Raw genomic sequence first — 21,890 nt, forward strand, 5'->3', positions numbered from 1 at the left:
GATAAAACATATCTTAATAGGAAAAATAAATAAATAAATAAATAAAAGCAGAGATCTAGGAAAGCTTTTTAGAGCAAACTAAAAGAATAACCCAAACCTGTGGGTATTTACCAGTCATCAGAACTGATGGTTTGCAGCGTGTCAGAGATATTAAGCTAGCATAGTTTGGAAAAACAAGTATGTTACTTTAGAACATTGACGAGTAAGAGATTCAGCTACTAGAGCTGATATACAACCTGCCCTAAGTACCCAGATGTGCTGATATTTCATAATACAAACATCCATGCTATTTTGAAATTTACTGTGTGAGGATTCTTTTGTTTTGAACGGCTATTTATTGTAAAGGTGACAGAAGCTTAGCAAAGTATCATTTAACACATCTAATAAAAGAAGAGCTGTGTCACAATTTGTATTTCTGGAAATGGCTTTCAACTGACTTTGCTATTCTTAAATGTTTTAAACCAAAAGATTTTTTAGGCACATGGTTTTTCATAAGCACAGAATAAAAATAGATATCTGCCCTTGAGCCTTAAGCCAACATAAAATATTTACAAGGGTAACATGACAACAAATGTGCTTCAGTCAGTGTAAGAATTTGGAATTCCCCTGATAAGCTGAGGCTCTGTGAAGTGTTATCACACTAGTTATACCAAGTGTTATAAGGCAAATTCTTACACTGAGGTAGATGCAGCCAAAGAAAATTCAACCTACTTTAAATAATACTTTCACTATAAATCCTCAAGCAGAGAGGGATAAAAATCCTTTTATTTCACCTGTCAGCAGATTCTTTGTTACTGCTCTGATCTACTTAATTTTCTTAAATACCATATGGGATACACAGAAATAAAACATTTTCCACTGTGGGTAAGTTGAATCCATGTCTTTAAAATTTGTTGAAATTAAGTTAAAAAAAAAATCACACCATATGCCAAAGAAAAAACATATCTGTAAACAAAGGAATATTGTGATTTTTTAAAAATGCTTATTTTAAGTCTAAATGTATTTTTTTAAGCACTGTGCTGTAGTTCTGTTTTCTCTGCCCTGGCCTACTATCTAAGGGCTGTTTTGTGCTTTTAAGATAACATGGTGAAAGCATAGCGTCTCTCCTCCCTGGACCAACTCAGCCAGTGGAGTAGGGAAAAATGAGGACATGGCCTACTTTTTCGTTTGAGGTTTCTAGGGCTGCTGGCCATGCAGGACTCCACAGGGCCTTGTGCCCTAAAGGTCCTGATCCAACTCACTGAAATCATTGGAAAGATTGCACAACACGATGAGTGGAATTGTGGCTTTCCCATGAGCAGCATCTTCTTGTAGCCTGTCCCTACATTGCACACCCACAGGTGCTACTAGTCACAAGCTACCCCTGCATTTCCACAGTGAGCAAACTGTGCACGTGCATGTTTTGTGTATGTGTGATAAAGGGGTGGTTCTAATTTATATGACCAAGTGGAATGATTTAGCACTTTTATGAAGTCACTGGATGCATATGAAGAGCAAACAACTAGTAATTGATAGATTAAGTATCCTCATGCTAACTAGGATTGCCAGGCGTCCAGTTTTCGACCAGAACGCCTGGTCAAAAAGGCACCCTGGTGGCTGCTGACCAGGCTGTTAAAAGTCTGGTCGGTGGCACAGCATGGTAAGACAGGCTCCCTGCCTGCCCTGGCTCTGCGCACCTTCTGGAAGCAATCGGCATGTCCCTGCGGCACCTAGGCGCAGGGGCGGCCAGGGAACCTCCACGCACTGCCCCCGCCTCGAACACCGGCTCCGCAGCTCCCATTGGCCAGGAACCATGGCCAATGGGTAGGGTTGGGGCAAAGCTTGCGGGCACAGGCAGCGCCTTGGGGCACAGGCAGCATGCACCACGCAGAGCTGTCTGGCCGCGCCTCCGCCTAGGGGTCGGACATGCCGGCCGCTTCCAGGAGCAGCGCAGAGCCAGGGCAGGCAGGGACCCTCCCTTAGCCCCACTGCGCCACCGATCGAGAGCTGCCATAGGTAAGTGCCACCTGGCTTTAGCCCGCACCCCGAAGCCCCTACCCCAGGTTGGAACCCCCTCCTGCACCCTAACTCCCTCCTAGACCCTGAGCCCCCTCCCACACTCCAACTCCCTGCCCCAGCCCTGAGCCCCCTCTCGTCCCCAGACTCCCTCCCAGAGCCTGCACCTGCTCCTACACCCCAACTCCCCGCTCCGAGCCTCCTCCCTCACTCCAAAACCCTTGGCCCCAGCCCCACCCCGGAGCCTGCACTCCCAGTGGGAGCCCTCAGCTCCTCCGGCATACCAACCCCCTGCCCCAGCCCAGAGCCCCCTCCCTCACCCTGAACCCCTAATTTCTAGCCCCCTCCTGGAGCCTCCCTCGCCCCCCACTGGAGCACTCACTCCCTCCTGCACCCCAACCCCTGGCCCCAGCCTAGTGAAAGTGAGTGAGGGTGAGAGAGTGAGCGATGGAGGGAGGGGGGCTGGAGTGAGTGGGGGCGGGGCAAGGGTGATCAGTTTTGTGCAGTTAGAAAGTTGGCAACCCTAACTGTATAATGAAGTGTGGCAGTACTGAATGCACAGCAGGTGGATAATCTGTATAACTAAAAATATATAGTTCCCAGTAGCCTCATTTTGGGAGGTGCCACTTTGTCAGCTCTAAGAAAAGAAGATTGTTTGGTTTCTCAAGAGGGAAGGAAAAAGAAAAAGGAAAGAACAAGTGGTTCTGACAGATCACCTGAATGCTTTGTGCAGCAGGATTTGCTTCACAGTAGCTTGCTTAAAATAGGAAATAGCATTACAAAGAATTAAACACATTTGGTATTTTGTATATTCTGAACTAATTGCAAAGGAGTGCAGCAAGCAGCACTGCTGCAATGGCCCATTGCATGAAGGAGCCCTTCAAAAAGAAGGGAGGGATGACCATGTGCTTAAGTGTCAGACATAGGTGCTGGAACTAGGGCCCCTAGGGGTGCTGCTGCACTCTCTGGCTTGAAGTGGTTATATACAGGGTTTACAGTTTGGTTCCATGGCTCTCAGCACCCCCACTATAAAAATTGTTCCAGCACCGCTGGGCTCAGAACTGAAGGTCAAGAGACCTAGGTTCTATTCTCAGCACTGCCATAGCTTTCCTGTGTGACCCTGGACCGTAATTTACACACTGTGCTTTTGCTTCCCCACATGGGCCAGATTTACTTCATTGGTTCCTTTGATCAGGAAGGAAGAAGTATCAGGGTTGACTGATGTAATTATGATTTAAATCAGAAAGAACAAAACCTTGATTTAAATCATCAGTTTTAATCATGCATTTGAATTTGTAATTTTTAGTTATTTTCCAAAAGAAAAGTTGATTCTCATTGATTGGTAACCATTCAAATTTACTGATTTACAACTAAATATAGCCTTTACACTAAATGTGGTACTTCTTTTTGCTAACGGGGACAATACACAGGATCAATACACAGGATCAATACACATCTATTTCCAACTCAAGACTGAAATAAATGGTGGAAACTGGTGTCTGCCCTATGTACCTGAGGGTGAGGAAGGAGAAAGAAAGAAAGACATAAATTTATTTAAGTAATTATACAGCTTAAACATAAAATTAAAAATCTGAATAAATGTAACATTTTATATTATGTTTGAAAATGGTGAATTATGCATTTCTTATTTACTAGATTATTTTCTACTTGTGATTTGTGTCAAGTTCTATTTGGAAGGAAATTGCAGTTCAATTAAAATGCGCAAATGCTTATGTGTAAGATCATAAGAGAAAAAGTTTATCAAAACATGCTTTCCATTTAAAACTAACTGATTTATTAACACAGGGAGTATTATCTGTAGTTAGTAAATTGCAGAGATTGTTTCTGGTCACCATGTCCTTCATGGTTTTATTTAGAACTAGTAGATCTCATCCACTCACACCTAGTTTTTATTCATAGATTGGAGGAGGAAAACAAGCTTTCCTTTTTCCTACTCCCAATTGTTTGTTTTTTTAAACTTTGAATGAAGTAGTCATTGAACTGTACAAGTTGAATAGACTGAAATGAAGAAAATATTCTCTCTCTGCACCTGCAGTAGAGGAGACTGCTGTCAAAAGCTGATTTAGCACTTCAACAAACTCTGGATCCAGGTGCTCAGCCAGTGCCTTTCACCAGATCAGTGGTCTTACTTTCTTTAAAACTTTGGCAGTAAATATGTGCTGCTAATGTTAATTGTTTTATTTCATTTAAAATGATTTTAATAGTTTATAGTATGTTTAGGCTTTACATTTAGTGTTTAAAATTTTAAACAAGTTTATTCTTAAAAACAAAAAAGTGTTTAATTTAATTTTTTTTTAATCTAATTTTTAGGATTTTTTAAAAAATCAATTTTTACCCATCCTAAAAAATATTGCAACCACGCTCCTTGCCGATAACCCCCTCTTCTGCAAGCACATAGTGGGTGAGATGCGAAATGCCAGTTTTTTGTCCATTGTGGTGAATACAGCCCGGTATTACTAACAGGGATGTTTTGAGTCTAAATCCATTAATGTTTGCCAAGTGCTTGCAGATCTTCACATGGATGGTACTATACAAATGCCCAATTATTATTAGAGTCTGTAGTTTCAAAAGTTCTGACAGTTGCTTCTGTACAATGCAAAACAAAACAAAAAAAACAAAAAAAACCCAACACACCACATCACTCAGGCTCAGTTTGACAAAATTTTCATTTAAGAGGAAGCAGTGAACATAATATATTTTAATCCCCTGTCCTCGTCTCTTATCCAAAATGACTTTGTAAGCCCTGAAAGATTTACAGCCTGGTTAATCTATAACATTTGTTTTCTCTAAACACTACTTTAAACTTCTTCAAAATACTGTACAGAGTTGCCATATGATGCATAATATTTGCTCCCATATTATGTCTCATATGTCCCTAGGGTGCAGAATTTATGTTAACATTTGAAGCCACTAAAACATTCCAGAGCTAGGGAAATATTTTTTTCATTTAATCATTAATGTTTTAGTGCAATAACTGACCAAGGGAAAATATGGTAACATAAGATTACAGAACTGTTTAAGAGTTGAAAATATGATTCAAGTTAGGAAAAATATTTTCATTTACTGTTTAGAGTGATTTCATTGCCAGAAAGATAGGATATATTTATACCCTTTCTAGATTTTAGAACGATCAAGAACTCAAAAAAAAATAATAATAAAAATACACAAGTATCTTAGTTGCTGTTAGGTTTTAAAACGGCCAAACAAAAGAAATAATAAAAACAAGAAAAATAAAACAAATTCATCGGGATTTTTTAAATCAAAATTAAGGCAAAAAACTCTAACTAGGCAATTTAAGTTTACTCTGTGAATGATTATTACCTGAGATCTTCAACCAATGTCAAAAAACAGCTTATAGTTTGTACAGGACCTTGTATCTGAAAACACTCAACACACTGTATATAAAGAATCATTTTACCCACCATGGAAATACAATCATTTCTGAGATCAAAGCACAATCACTATGGGACAGCATTTTTAGAACAAGATATGAAGAATAACTTAATTGAAGCTACAGGGAGAATTATAGGTAGGCAGATTATTGGAGCTGAAATTTGGCAAGGACCTAGGGTTAACTACTCTTAAATGTGAATCAAGGCCAACTCTTGACAAATTAATAATCAAGCGATCAAGGCCTTGATTTCACATCTTATCCAGAAGCAAGCACTTCAAGCTGCACAGTGTTGCTTAATGTTTTTCTGGGACATTGGTTCACCACTGATTCAGAGGGAAGAGTGCCACCTACTGAGTTATCAGTTATACTTCCTGTAGCTTGCGGGTGGTTTTCCTTGGTGATCTACAACCCAACTAGCCATTCTTAAACCTGTGCCTCTTACAAATTATTTTATATGCTCACAGAGGCATAGCTACAGATACCAATGTACTTGCAATCAATAAACCTTACCAACTGTACTATATCTATACAGAATGCAACATAGTCAATCACCCTTTTATTTGTCTATCATCACTTACATGAGTGTAAAACTGGCACAAGATCTGAATCAGGCCTCAGATCTCAGGGATATCTCTGTCCACAAATAACTGTTTTGCTGAATTTCATATTTACATAAACAATTAGATATCATGCCATATTATTCAATCTTTGCATAAGCAGGTGCAACCACACTGGTTAAATTTGGTCAACCAAGGACAAACAAATTACATTTCTTAGGACATTAATGGGATAAGCTAATGACACACAGGATGTTAGAGTCCACAATACTATTTGCCATTAATGGGGAGTTTGCTGCTATTACAGCCATAAACATGGAGAAGCTGAGAATATACCCGTAAATTTGAACACCATCTCATAAGAAAAAAAAAAAACAGGGTTCTCTGGTTTTATGCCAGCCTAGTTATTTTAACCTCCTCTCTGTTTCAACATCAGTGTTGTATTTATTTGTCTTAAAGAAAGACTTCACTTCTGTCTATATACTGAACAAAAAGTGATTATTTTAATAAAAGAAGGTTACACAGAAAACATCTAACAGGAAAGCTTGCTAGACTCATCCTAAATGCCATGTATGGAATGCTGAGCTCCACATTACACCTAGTGGTTGAATGTTGACCTTTCCACCCAGACTCTACATTCCACTTCTGATATTTTAGTTCTAGTTACCTAAAAGAAACAGTGAATATGTCCACCCTTGGAAAAAACAAACGAACATGGCAGTGAGTCTCAGAGCTCAGGTATACAGACTTGGGCTCATGCTAAAAATAGCCATGTAGAAGTTCTCACTTGGACTGGAGTTTGGGCTCTGAAACCCAAGGAGGGGGATGGATACTCCAGCTCCCAGAGAAGAGTAAGGTAAGTCAACTGGAGAGCGTCTCCCATCGACGCAGTGCACTGAAGACACCAGGATAAGTCGACCTAAGCTATGTCGACTCCAGCTATGTTATTCATGTAGCTGGAGTAGAGTAACTTAGGTTGACTTACCTCGATAGTGAAGACAAGCCCTAAGAGGTAACTGGGGTAATTAAAATTTGCATAGTTGTTTCCAAATAGGATTTCATAGTAATTTCTGCTCTTCACCTCTGAGGTATGTGTGGCACTTGCTTTTTCTTTTGTAGGAGTGTCAATAATTCATTGAAAGATATTGAAAGTGCACAGAAGTGTGTACAACTATACAATTGTGTATGCAGGTAACCCACTGGTCAGTGTGTATTACACCACCCTGTTCTGTGCCCAGTGGACAGAGGATGTGATTTGGTTACAGCCCCTAGCTACAGAGCCCGCTCTTTTGCTTAAGCTTTTGGAGACACTTGAGCATTTAAGTCTGGAAGTGCCTAGTTAAATCCCTGGTGTGCTGGCCAAGATGACAGCCATCAGAGACAGTGTTGATGCTCTACTTCAGAGGCTAGTTTGTGGCCTCTTTAACAATTTGAACCAGTATGTCTTTCAGTTCAGGAGGCTCGGACTTCTGTATTTACCAGATACTTTTTGCTGTATATCAGATGAGTAATTGCTGTAACACTGAAATTGCGGATGTAAAGAAGTTTACAATTTTGACATTTGGCTGCTTCAAACAAATGTAAGCTTCTGCCCGGCGTGGTCCACAGCATCAAGGGCCAGGTTCAAATGTCTACAGGTTCTTTTTATAATTAACAAACACCACCAGCTTGAATGCCCACCCAGAAACATGGGAAAAAACTAAATAGCCTCCTTGAGTTCCCGTCACAGCCATATTTCCCCTCTTGCAAGCACTGAGTCTGAGTATAAAACAAGGAAATACTTTATTAAGGGAACTATCATCAACTTAGGAAAATGCAACAACAATATATGAATAATAAGTAAAGTGCCCATAACAAGAGTATCCTTAGCTATAGTCCTTTATCTTAATTCACCACACAGGGGTATGAACGTTCAATACACAAATATCCCTTTAACACATCACTTTCCCCCTTTTCCCTCTGCTTCACTCCACTTACAGTTAGGGGTCAGTAGTTAGTGTAGCCCCAGAGTCTAGGAAAGTACTCAGCCAGGCCTGTCTCTAGTCCCTATAGGAAATGCTGTCTAATCTGGTCCTCTCAGTTCAGTCTCAATAGCCCACCAATTCGGAGTTTGGGTAAGTTTCACTTGGAGGCTTTCTGGGTAGAAAGCTTATGAAAATGCACTCTCTGTAGTCATACTTTCCCCTGTTCACCAACAGATGGTGGCAGAGAGCTCCTGCCCCCATGGAGTTCTGTTCACTCTTTCCCCTGATCATCTACAGTTAGCTCCCTAGCCTGTACAGGCATGGGTGGCAGGTTTGTAGAAATGTTGGTGGTGCCCAGAACCTGCTCCCCCCCCCAACTCCACCCCCCACCTGCCTAAGGCTCTGGGAGGGAGTTTGGGTGGGGGGAGGAGGTCTGGGGTGCAGGCTCTGGGATGGAGTTTGGGTGCTGAGTGCAGGCTCCGGGCTGGGGCAGGGGGTGGGTGTCCAGGAGGGGGTGAGGGGTGCAGGCTCTGGGAGGGAGTTTGGGGGCAGGAGGAGGTGTGTGGGAAGGGGGGGTGCACGCTCTAGGAGGGAGTTTGGGGATAGGAGGGGGTGCAGAGGTGAGGGATGTGGGGCTGAGGATGAGGGGTTTGGGGTGTGGGAGGGGGCTCAGGGCTGGGGCAGAGGATTAGGGTGCGGGGGGATGAGGGGTTTTTGATGCAGGAGGAGGCTCAGGGCTAGGCCAGAGGATTAGGGTGCAGGGAGATGAGGGCTGGGGATGAGGGGTTTGGGGCATTGGAGAGGCTCAGTGCTAGGGTGGAAGGGCAGGGTAAGGGCAGCTTGCCCTGCCATTAGAGGATGGGGGGCACTAGGACCCTGGGGCAGCAGACAGGAGATGATGCCGGGAGCCCGTGTAGTGTAGGATACCGCTCCGCAAAGGAATGTGCTACACGGGCAGCACAAGCAGGCACGGGAGAGGCGCGTGCCACTTTCTTTCAGGCAGGGATGCTGCGGGGCGGGGGGGAGACGCATGGGGGGAGGGGTGGCAGACGGGGACGGGGCCCGCTCCAGGCAGGGATGGGGGAGAGACCCAGCTCCAAATATTAGTGGAGCAGGGCCCCCAGCCCTGAATATTCCTGGAGCCCGGGCACCACAAAAGAATATAACTCACCGCCCCTGTGTACAGCTTCAGGCTACATGGCTTATACAGACAAAGAAAATATCTAGAAAAATATCTAACTTTGCAATGAGTAATAATGGAAGCTCTGAATACTGGTAGGAATAGTTGAGAAATATTGTAGGATACCATATTTTGCTGTGAGATACCATATATGTATGGTTTGGGTTGGGTTGTGGCCTTTATGCAGAGCTGAACCTCTGCAAGAGGAGCACAAGAGAGACTGTGCTTCAGCTAGGAGCAATCTCTATTAAAGAGCTACTCCACAGGCAGTGAGGTGTGCAATCTGCTCTATCCCTTAGTGGAACATTTTCTCCCTCCACTCTGTGTGCTGGCCTATCTCTTTGGTGTGGAGAGGAGTCTCTGCTTGTTTCAAAGGCTACGTCTACCACTACTCGCTGGATTGGCAGGTAGCGATCGATCTATCAGGGATCGATTTATCGCGTGTAGTGTAGACGCAATAAATCAATCCCTGATCGCTCTCCCGTCGACTACTGAACTCCGGCTCGGTGAGAGGTGGAAGCAAAGTCGACGGGGGAGCCGCGGCAATTGACCCCACACTGTGAGGAAAGTCGAACTAAGATACGTCGACTTCAGCTACGCTATTCTCATAGCTGAAGCTGCGTATCTTAGGTCGATCCCCCCGCCCCCAGTGTAGACCAGGCCTTAGGGTGGGCAGCAGAAGCTAGTAGTCCTTACTCTCCCCAGAGTGCAGGGAGCATCAGGACTGCTATTAGGAGAGGTCCTGGCACAGATGCACAGCTTCTTGCACACCCCAACGTCCTGTGTAGCCCGGCAAGGACCACTGCAACTACCTCAGATGATTTTGTCTAAACAATCCCTGTAGTAACTTTAAAATTTCTCCTCTTTTCTCTTCCTCTAAATAACTATTGTTAAAGATAAAGGGCCCAACCCTTACTCATGCAGCAGTCCCACTGAAGTCTCATGCAAACAAGGGAACTCCTTGCATGAATAAGGATGACAGGATTGGGTCCTGTAGCGGGGCAGTCACCCCATTCTGGTGTGGAAGGGGTTAAAAACAGCCCTGAGAAAGGGCTGCCCCGGGGAGCCAATCAGGAGTGGGCTGGTAGCAGCCAATCAGAGTCTCTCTCTAGCTTTGGAGAGAGATGGGCCTAGCTGTCTGAAGGAGCAAAGGGTACCTTGGAGAGAGCAGTGCTGGGGAAGGGGCAGGCTGAGCTGGGGAGCTCCAGCCTGGCAACTCCCCAGGCTGAGGCCTGGATAAAGGCCTACGCAGGTACTGGGGCTGGGAGGTACAGCCCGGGAATAGGCAGAGGCAGCTAGTCCAACTCCCTAGCCAATGATGAGTGGCCATTACTGACTGCAGTTTGCCCCAGTGAGCGGGGGCTAGGTGATGACTGGCAGTAGCCACTGAGGCAAGGTGGGTATAGAGGGTTGGGGGTTCCCCTGGGAGGGGAGACCCAGAATGTGGGGGTTCTGTGGGGCAGAATCCTGAGGTAAAGGGGCACCGGGGCCTGAGGCAGGTGAGCCACCAGCCCGCAGAGGGTGCTCCAAGGCTGGAAAAGAGCTAATTCTCAGGATGACCAGTAGGAGGTGCCGCACCAGTGAGTCTCAACCTTGTTACAGGCCTCCAAATAGGGACCACTGCAGTAAAAAGGCACGATGGTTACATTGATGAGGAAATGTCTTTGATTAAATTATATTAAACAGATAGAACATTCTGACTCCATTTTCTCACATTGGGGCAACAAATGCATTACAGGGGCAGACCAATAAGTAGAATATTGATAGCTAGCTAGCTATATAAGACACAGAGTGTAGCAATACCTTCCTCCCAGAAGTATGCACAGCAGTCATCTTCAGATCCAACTAACAAGGGCAGTGTTTACAGGATCTTTTAGGGCCCAATCTTGTGAACATCTTCATGTCTCACCAATAGGAGCTGAATGTGCTCAGCACCTCACAGGATAAGCAGTCTATTCTTTATTTGTGGCTGCTACAAAACAGCTGAGAATTGCCTTTGTCACCCAGTCAAAAATCTGATGCGCTGAATCTAAAGACACACAAGTTCAGCTGCTTATGTACAGTGCCTGAATAAATGAAAAGGGAAATAAATTTCTTCCTTTGCTCACTTGATTGAGTATATAGTCATCTGTAGGGGAAATGAAGTTAATTTTATTTATTTGCATATATACACAATATTATCTCAGTACAGTTCCTGTTTTCCTCTTGCTCTGGATTTATAAAAGAAATTAGTCTGACAACTTACACCCCAAGTCTTTTGATACTGAGTCTGAAAATTGCCTTTGAAAATTAACATTGCATTTCTAAGACTGTATGCAGTAAGGCTGAAATGTAGCACAGCACAGCAACTTTAATGTGTCTCATTTACAGTACCTGACATAATATTCTTGTGGAAAAAAACTATGTCATAAAAAATCCATCTACAAAAACTGCATAACACACACTTTATTTACTTGGAACTAACAATTATTCAAGATTCTAACTAATCCTGAAGCCACATGATTTCTTCAGTACAGAGGGGGTCTAAAGTTACCACCACTAAAGACCAAAACAAACACTTCCCAATCCAGCCATGTGTGTGCAATGTAGCTAAATTATGGTGTTAGATGGTGCTGAGACCTCCCTACTAAGTAAGAGTATTTCGATGAGGGTGGATGGGTGAGAGAAAGAGAAAGATTTTGGCTCTTTACCATTACAAATAGACTCAAACAGAAAAGACCTCTTAGGTCATCCAGTGCCTCTCCCTACCAGAGCTGGCATTGTTCCCTGCACTACATTTACTGGTGTTTTGTCCAATCCAGTTTTAAAAGTGCCAAAATCATGTAATGTCCCTTTGGACTCACCTCCTGGTCACTCAACTTTGGCCTGTTTGGAAAAACTGAAAAACTTGCAGGGAGCAACTTTCCTATACAGAATATTTCGTTTTATTAATTAAAATAATGACAAACTTGAAGCAAAACAACTTCTACTTAACGCCAATAAAAATGTAACCCTGTAGCCTGAGGAGTGGAGTTCAGAGCTTGAGTTCCAACTTCAAAGCCCTGTCTATACTGATATTTTTAGAGTGCTAGCATGAGCACCGCTAGCCCAAGTTTGTCTACCTGGGCTGAACGGTTTGCTGCCCTGACCAACGGAGCTGTCCCAGCAAAAACCTCTAGTGTAGACACAGTTTTTCTGGCAAAGCTGTGCTCTCACCACCATAACTTGTTTTGCTCAACGTTGGAAGGCAGGAGGGGGCGGGGTGAGACATGCTGGAATAAGCTATTCCAGTGAAAGTGTAGTTTTGCCAGTATAAGCCACATCCACCCTAGGAGCGCTTTGCCAGTATAATATATCACTATAACTATACTGCCAAGCATCTCTATCATAGACCTGGCCTAAGTGACATTTCCTATGCCAGAATAGCTGTAGAACATTAAATGCAATGTGGTCTGTTTTGCAGGGAAAATTGTGCATGAAGAAACAGAAAGAACGCGGATGCTGAATGTGTGGAGCATGTGGAGACAAGTGAACAGAGAGAATGGGCCTGCAGTCCTTAATCCTGCAAAATCTTACTGAGTGCAACAAGATTTTTACAGAAGCAATGCAGGCAAATGCTGGATACAGTGTGTATGAGAGAGCCAAGAATGGTGGAGCTCTTAGGTTGTACAGCTCCCTGGATACCACTGTGTTAAAAGTGGAAATTTTATATTGTAAGCAAGTCATTTTGTCCTAGCATTCCTTGACAATCTCTCAGAGAAGCAGAAGTAGGATTTTTCCTGGACATAGCACAGGCTTTAAAACTGGGGCATTTCTGTTCTTGATCAAAATCCAGGGCTGCTTCCCCAAGAGAATCAAATTCCTTTATGGCCAAGGTGCTGGCTTGCTCCTGAGGCGGTCAACGAAGTAGAGTTTAGCTGGAAGGGGAGAGAGCGCAAAGTTTCTGCTTGACTCTGCTGTCTCTGTACCTCAGTCCTAGCACCTCCCAAAGGGGCAGTACCCCCCAGAACCTGACTGAGGTGGGGTGGGAGGGTGTCTTGATCTGGGTCTCTGGCTAGGCATGTCGATAACAAGGATTGCTGATGTTGTTTAATCATTTCAATACTTAGTTTTACAGTTACATGATCTTATTTTTCAAAATGATTTTTCCTTCCCTGTTACTGTGAGAAAGACCCACACAAGCAGCAGGGGGAACTGACTGACTGCACAGGGGAGAGATGAGAAAGTGACCATATACAAAGCATTCTCAGATACTCAAAGTCAACAAACTGAACTAACAGGGGGACATACTTGCCCTTTCATCTCTTTCCATTTATATTACTGGTGCCTTCATTGCAAGGCCTGTTAGAAAGCATTTACTTAACATTCACACATTGTTTTATATTTAGACTGCAAACTCTTCAGGCCAGGTACCATGCCTACAGCACTTGGCATGCTCGAACCCTGATGCTGACTATAAAGGTTAGTGCAATATTAGCGTTAAATAACAAATAAAAATAAATGTTATAGGCGTTTAGATATTACCTTTAACAATAGCAAGTAACATAATTTCAGACAAGTATGATTTTTTAAATGAAAGCTAATTCCTTTAAAATAACTGGTAAAATTAGCAAGTTTAGTTCTGCCATAAAATAGCAACATTGGGAGATTAACCAGCTTAACAATTGTTAGTCTTGTTTGACGTACAAGTTCTCCCATAGAGTTCACTGAGGTTGGCTATTTCCAAGTTAACTGTGTTGTAATTTTCAGCAAAACTTCACATACTTATAATTGAAATTAATTTACTTTTGAGCATGCTGAGGAGAAAAAAATTATGTCAAACTCCACTACTGAAATTCCAGCTAACTAATTTAATGGCACAATGACTCAAAGACAGACATGAAAGCAAACCATATAACTGATGATACTCACAGGTGGCTTGAGATTTCCATTGGAAGAGTCTGGAATTATCTGTATTATCCAATTTTTTAATTTTTTTTATGAGGAAGGATGGTCTTGTGGCGAATGCACTGGACTGGGCGTTGATGTTTGGGTTCAAGTCTCAGCTTTGCCACAGACTTCCTTTGTTACTCCCCAAATATCACTTAGGGCCTGATTTCTGCATAGATATTTGCATGCCTGATCTGCACATGCTCTGTTACATGCATGCGTAAGCAAGTCAGGGATTTGGACATGCCCATAGCTAGCTAGGTGCTCTTCTGGCCATGTAATACACAAATCCCCAGCCTCTGCAAAAACAAGTAGGCATGCATGAAAACATCTGCTCAATGTGTGGCGGCAGTCACGGATGTTTTCATGCAAAGTGGCTGGAAAATAGCCATAAAGAAGCAGCCAAATTTCCTCTGGTGTAAGGGAACCCTTCCAGGATGCATAAATTTGATGTAGCTGATGCTACACCACTAACTTTCTCTATCTGCATAGGGACATAACAGGGACAGGATCAGAGCAAACCATGCTCAGGCCAATTCTCAGCCAGTGGAGTGGTTCTTATTAGTTAATGGACATAACTTAGAGCAACCTTTCGGCTATTCTAAGTGAAACGGGGGACTGGTTCAACCCTTTACAATCCCCAAGATTCGTGGGTGGAAAGGTAGCTTTCCTGTCCCCAGCTGAGGGTTCAACCTCCTCCCGATACTAAAATGAAAAATAATACTTACCTACCTCATAGAAATGTGGTGAGGATCAACTGAGTATTAGTAAGCATTTTGAGATCCTCAGATTCTGGTAGAAGGCTTTATGTAAATAAATTATCACATATCAATTGTCACATTATGTTTACCTTAGCAAATACTGTGTTGGCCAATAGGAGGCCTGTAACACACACTGACCAGTGGGTTACAATATCATTAGTCATACATATCTAAACAATGGTAGATGATATCAGCCATCTTTACACTCCTTGTGGACATCTCTGAAACACCGATTTTTTTTTGATTGATTTTTTTTTTTAAAAACACAGCATCTAACTAGCATCTTCCAGAGAAGGAATTAATACAGATATTTGCTATAGAAAAAAGAGCAGAAAGTCTTTCAGCACAGTAGATTACAAGAAACTATTTTTGTTTTCCTTTTTCTGAACCAGGTGGTTAAGGAAATCCATGCACTGGCCTAATGTTAGTTAGATACAGTATCATAGTCATCACTATTCTAAGTGCTAGAATTACAGCTAAAGGAAAAAACTGGTTGCAGCATACATAACCTTGTTTTCTTACTGGTCACACTTTGTGCTACACGCGCCACAGTTGTGTTATCTACAGAAGTAAGCTAAGCACGGAATGCCTCACAACTAGTATTTCCCATGTTAGTTTATACATTGGAACTGGAGGAGAGAAATTAACATTATGAAACTTTCAGTTAAGTCTTCTATTGTACTTGTGTCTAGGAAATGTCTCATTAAAACAACTATTATGCTTTCTTTTCTAGGACAAGCCCTCTCATAGCCAGGGAAACTTTCTGTTCAATAAAAAGAACAGGAGTACTTGTGGCACCTTAGAGACTAACAAATTTATTAGAGCATAAGCTTTCGTGGGCTACAACCCACTTCTTCGGATGCATATAGAGTGAAACATATATTGAGGAGATATATATACACACATACAGAGAACATGAACAGGTGGGAGTTGTCTTACCAACTCTGAGAGGCCAATTAAGTAAGAGAAAAAAAACTTTTGAAGTGATAATCAGTATTTCATCAGAAACGTTGCAATGCATTTATGCCCCTCCTTTAAAAATATCTAAGCAAAATAGTTCCTGAACTGTGAATTTGCCACAGCCACTTATTCTTTTTTATAGTTCTTAAACAGTCAGTGAACTTTGTAGTCATGAAAATAAGGGGCTAACAGCCCTAGCTTGTGTCAGGTATTGTACAAGAATGCCCTTGCAGAGCTCTGCCAATTCATTTCATTCCTGACTTGCAATTTCCAACATCGGTCTCTTGAGCTGAACTCAAGACAAATTATTTCAGGTTTGGAGTAGTGCAGGGGGGTTATGTGGGAATATATAGGGAGAAGGCTGAAAAAGCTAAACTCTTTTTGACTCATGACTCATTCCAAGATTTGAACTCCAATCTCGAGAGATAAAAGACTAGTGCACTAAAACATGTTGGGTCTGACTTACCACTGATTATTCCAGTTTTCTGCCTGTGTAACTCCATTGAGATCAGTGGAGTTACATAGGGGTAAAACTGGAGAAATACAATGACGACCCAGGCTCATTCCCATTTGGCCACTAACCCCTCTTTTTTAATGTAAATAGTGTTGCTGTGTCCATTTAAAAATACATTATTTTTATACCTTTTAACCCTAATAGAAAAAATGTTTAGAAACAGCCTTTTAACAGATGTACACAGTCTCTAAAACTAGCATTATTTTTATTCTTCCTTCTTGGCCTGAAAAAGGACCACTTGAACTAAAATCTAATTTTGAAAGAAAAAGTAAGATGTTTTGTCCTCCAGACAAAATTAGCGAAGTCAAATTTCATTATTTATGTCCAAATTACAGCAGTGGCTAATAGTATTGAGCTACTAAAAAGACCACTAGCATTTTGCAGAAATCATGTTGTAAGCTACTATGCAGCAAAATGCTTGGGACTTTGATCAAGTGCTAAAAAGTGTATTGTATGGAAGAGTCCTACTTGGACCTCGGGGGATGGATTGCGTCATCTAATAAGTCTTTTCAATTTCTAAACTGTATGATTCTAGGGACTCCATTGTAAACAACGATAAATACATTCTAATTTACATTATTGTTATCACTGAAACTGTATGTATGTATGACCTGTATCAGTGAAGTTTTCTGAGTTTGGTATTTATTATGCCAACATTCCTTGAAGTACAATACTAGGAGGGATTGTAGACATCAGGAAAGAAGAATAAGATGATAAGTTCACACTTATTCCTTCTCTTCCAGCACCTCCCACTGCAAACACACAGACACTTGTAGACAAAAAACCAAAATTACTGTAACATCACTTCAAAGTTATTTAGATTGTATTGGTAGGGAGGAAGCATAAGCAAAGTTATCAGTGCTTTCTTGAACATCGGACTTAAAAAAAAATAAGTAAAGTGCAGTCAAATATCTCATTTTCTTTAGTGATTTCTGAGATCTAATGTAACTTGAGCAAACTAAAGTAGATGGGCAGTTGCAAAAGAGAAGCAGAAAGCTATTTAACTAGGGAAAAAATCTTTCCTGAGAGTACATTAGTGTATTTCAATCAACAAACAGGCGGGCCCCAATGTTTCAAACTTCAGTCTGAGTGACAGTGGCAGACCTTCAACCTGTAATGGAATATAGAATTTACAGAGTACTATGCAACTTCACTCTATGAAGAAAGGGGCATATTATAGTTATTATCTTTCCTTTAAGAAGATATACCTTTACTTGAATCAAAACACCTTAGACAATGTATAATGTATCTTACATGCATATATTTTACTTGACATTAGCAAAAAGAGAATATCTTAATCATTGCAGGCACCAAAGCAATTTACAAGCGACAGATTAAAAGGTTTGCTATTTTGTAGCTAGGAGCATGATCTTAGAATCACTTTACTTCCATAGTTCTACATAAATATCACGATCTACTTGCTTATTACGGGCCTATTCCAAAGTCTGTTGAAGTCAATTGGTGTCTCTTTGGTCAGGGCTTATACCATCTCACAGGCAAAGAAACAAAGTGAAATTAATGCCATTGATTAGAAATGGGCCCAGACTAAAACTCCAGATCTGAACAGCCCTGAAATTTGGGGACATTCAGATGTGGATCCAAATTTTAGGCCTGATCTACAACCAGTTAAAGTCAATGGAAAGACTCCCAAGAGACTTCAGCTCTTCTTAAACAGTGAATGAACAAAATAATGCAGATAACATGCTAGTAGAAAATAGTGACGGGACTCAGATTCTTGACCTTGAATACTCAGTCATATTGTATTGGGAACACTTGCCAGTCTTATTGTAAAAGATTTACAGTTGTGATGCATTATATTTATAGACTGTATTTAATTTAAAATAAAAATACAATGAAGATTTTAATGATAAATAGTAAGTCTTGTGGTAAAGAATTGAAGCCAGAATATGCTGTAATATAAACAATAGCTACTTACCTCAGTTTTTGGTCGTGCTCCAGTTGACACTGAGCTTGGCAAACCATCTAAATCTTGGTAGCCTGCCCTCTTATTCCCACAGATTCCCTTTCTCTGATGATCTCTGTGAAGAAGGCCCGTCTCTACTTTAACAGGGCACTGTAAGGGGATAAATGAGTCCTTTAATAAAAAAAAGTAATAAATCTTTTAAAAATGCAAACAAAGACAAAAATACAATTGAGATTGTGTCCATTAAATTTATATGATGTACAGTATAAGTCACGCCTGAAAGGTTATTTTTTTTATTTTCATTTTTTGCAGCTGTTTATATTTTATTATATTAGAAATTCAGATCTTGTCTGCACTGTTTTTTCTGGAAGCCTCTGTGGAGAGCTAGTAGGATTACATATGGCATCATAAACACTAAGCAAATGAAACCTGATATTTTGAGAGGGGAAAGTTACTTTTATTCAAATTGTTTAAAATTATTCCCCCCCCCCCATCCACTTACTGTAACTCAAACATCCTACAAACAGTTAGGAGAAAATCTCTTTTTGTTAAAGAATCATCATCCATGCTACTTCAAATTAGAGACTAAGAATGCTCCTAATCCACTTCTTTAGCTCCTTTGAGGACTAAGAAACCTACTTCAAAACCACAACAGGCCAGATTTGACACTCTTGGCAATTCTGAAGTACAAAAACAGCTTGTAATTCCCAGTTGCCACAGGACATAGCTTCTCTCCTGCCTTCTCCCTGCAGAAACTGCACAGATTCCACTGGTTGTGCATTCACTGTGCCCTTTTAAATTACCTCCACCTTTTCCATAACAGCCTATTTACAGCACCAACAACACTTTCTGACCATCTCCCCAGGACCTGAGGGGAACAGAGGTAGGTAGGTTGATCGGTCGGTCTGTCTCAAGGCCTCTGAGCTCAACTAGCCCTGGTCCCCTCTCTCTCTGGCACTTCCTTCCTTTCCCTTTATCAGCCCTTAGCTGATAGGTTAATTGGCTCCTTATCCCATCCATCCAGCCAACCTGATTCTCTAATTACCTCCATCAGATTTCTCAAGGGGAACTTAATTAACATCTGAGAGATCAGAGTGCAGGCTCATCTGTTCGTTCTCTGCACTCTGACACAACAGCCCCCACACACGTTTAAAAAAAACTTTTCTAGTTGTCTTCTTGTTACAACATAGAAAAAAATACAAATCTATCTGGAACATTAAGGGTTTAAAATAAAAAAATTCAAGAAATGCAACAATTTATGTTCCAATAACAATGTTAATTTAGCCACACTCCACATATGTAGTATCTTCTGTTCCAGATTTTCTCGTTATGTGTATGCTGAAAAATGTCTACCTTAAATAATACAAAATGGGCTAATATGAATTGCTATAATCTAAAGATTTCCATTTCCTGATTTATTATTTTAACTCTGCATCTTTGATACTGCAGCAACAATTGTATTTTTGCAATGAAAAAGTTATTTGTGTTGATAAATAATTAATATACAATCCACATTTGGTTGATTTTGATAGTTTTAAAACTATATGTGAAATACATATATATTTTTTATTTAAAATGCTATTTGCTATAGTTATTAATTAAGGGCCAGATAGAAAGTTTACTTTCAGCTTATAAGTAGGGGTAGCACATAGCTATACTGCACCAAGAACAAAGTTAGGAGAGAACTGAGTCTTAAAATCAGCTCATTCTCTGGCTCCCCACTGGCTTCAGGGGGCAGTAACCTACTGCTAGTCTAAGTCAGTAATGGATTATTTCCTCTGGTACATTTGTGGGGCTGGAGGGTGGTGTGTTGTAGGATTGGAGCAATGAAAGCCAACAACGGACCAGAATTTAGTGTATAATGCTTTGTCATTTTGAGAGAAGAATTAAGAAAAATATATAATTTGAAGGCAGAGTTTTGTTTTATTGAAAACTCTATCTGTGAAATTAAAATCAGACAGTATTATTTATATATTTTTTCTGTTTCTCCTATATCAGCACTATATTCATGACTGATATGAGACTATAAAGACTCACAGATGGGATTCACAGTTCTCAAATCTGGTGTTTTTTCTACTAAAACACAAGATATTGGAAATAACATGGAAACTAGACAAATTGTTTCAGCAGTAGTGGAAGATACTATGCACAGCAAAACTTCTTTGCTGCTGTTTTGTTATCCACAGTATCTTCCACTAATGTTATACTTCCTGTACAAATGTAGGAAATGCTGAAAAATATTTTCCAGGGGGAAAATGTACAAGTTTTAGAGGAGCTGTACTACCAATTGCAGTTTTCCAAAACTAGGGAACTTTCAGCTGAAAGCTAGACCATTTTTGAGTGGTGGTACTTGCAGCATGTAAAAAATAAAAGGGTTTGAGAGAAAATTTTTCAGTAAAGAATGTGATGCCTGGTGAACTTTTTTCCCTCCCCTCATACTTCTATTGATCAGACTCTGAATCCTATTCCCTGTGCCATTTCCCCATGTGAAACTGACTAGCAGCAACTTGCAGCTTGCACAGATGTAAAACAGGGCATGACAAATGAAAAATCGTTAACATTTTCTTTTTTAAAATAATTTTAAATTTTTAGAACATAGTTTACACGTAAATCCTCACGTAAATATTGTCAGCACTGAAAAATGCTGCTAACCATTTCATCCCCCGTGATCCTACATATAATTCATTAGCAGTGTGTATTGTTTTCTGTATATGGTAAGATTTACTTCTCCCACACAAAAATTTGATGTAACAGAGTATTATTCATGAAATATATATGTGAGAAAGGAAGACCTAGAGAATCACAAAGAATAACAGAGTTCTTCAATTAACAGATAAATACACTTCACAAAACAGTGGCCTGATTCAACTACATAATTATGGGCTATACTCCTGAGACAGCATCTGCTGTGCAAAATAAATGTTCTGTCATTTGTTAAAAATTTCCCACTTCTTCAAGAGAGCAAACTTCAGACTAGCCGCTCCAACAAACATGCTGTCATGTATAGTCACCTGCCTCTGAGATCTTGTACTTGTGATTTGCCCCATTAAGGAAGTAAAATCAGTTTATTTATGTCTGAATATTTGTAACGTCATAGTGGAATTTTCAGAAGCTTTCTCAATCCATCACTAGCTTCAAGCTCTCAGCAGCTGCCCTCCCAGGGATCTGTTGCACACCATCTATCCATCTCCTCGCTGGTCGTCCCCCACTACGATGACCCACCGCCATTCCTTCCATGATAATTTTCTCACCCTCTATGCCTGATGTGACCAACGAACATAAGTTTGCACCTGTTGATTTCAGACACCAGGGTCTGTTTCTCTATAGTAATATTTCTAACACAAGCATTTGTCTTTTTTTCAGTCCAAGAGATATGCAAGCATCTTTGTCAGCACCACATCTCAAAGGCTTCAATTTTCTCTTGTCAGCACCATAAATTCCCCACGATCCACATGCATAAGTTGCAATGGAAAAAATTAAAGTTTTTACCAATTAAACCTTTGTACATTTCAAGATGCCATGGTTTTTCCCAAACTTTCATGAGGGAAGCCAAATCATTCCTAGATTTCTGCCAGTTTCTTCGGAACAGGCTCTTTGTTGGATATGATCTCAGGTAACTGAATTCATCTACTGCCTCTACTACCTGACCATTAATTGTGATGTCCATTTGCTTCTTGTTTTTGTTACTTGTGTCAACATGCATGCATTTCAT

At 41.0% G+C, this 21,890-nt stretch overlaps 1 protein-coding gene across 1 annotated transcript in view; it reads right to left on the minus strand.

Annotated features, from left to right (window-relative positions):
* The window catches only part of LOC112116016 (stAR-related lipid transfer protein 13-like), a 361,349-nt gene that overhangs the window by 293,209 nt on the left and 46,250 nt on the right, over positions 1–21,890 (minus strand). Inside the window, exon 3 of the mRNA XM_026653538.2 lies at positions 18,191–18,328. Within this exon, the coding sequence (XP_026509323.1) occupies positions 18,191–18,328 (138 nt within the window). The remainder of the gene's footprint in view (positions 1–18,190; positions 18,329–21,890) is intronic.

Source organism: Terrapene carolina, unplaced genomic scaffold (genome assembly GCF_002925995.2).
Source record: "Terrapene carolina triunguis isolate 2854851 unplaced genomic scaffold, T_m_triunguis-2.0 Scaffold141, whole genome shotgun sequence".
In the NCBI taxonomy this organism is placed as follows: Eukaryota; Metazoa; Chordata; order Testudines; family Emydidae; genus Terrapene; species Terrapene triunguis.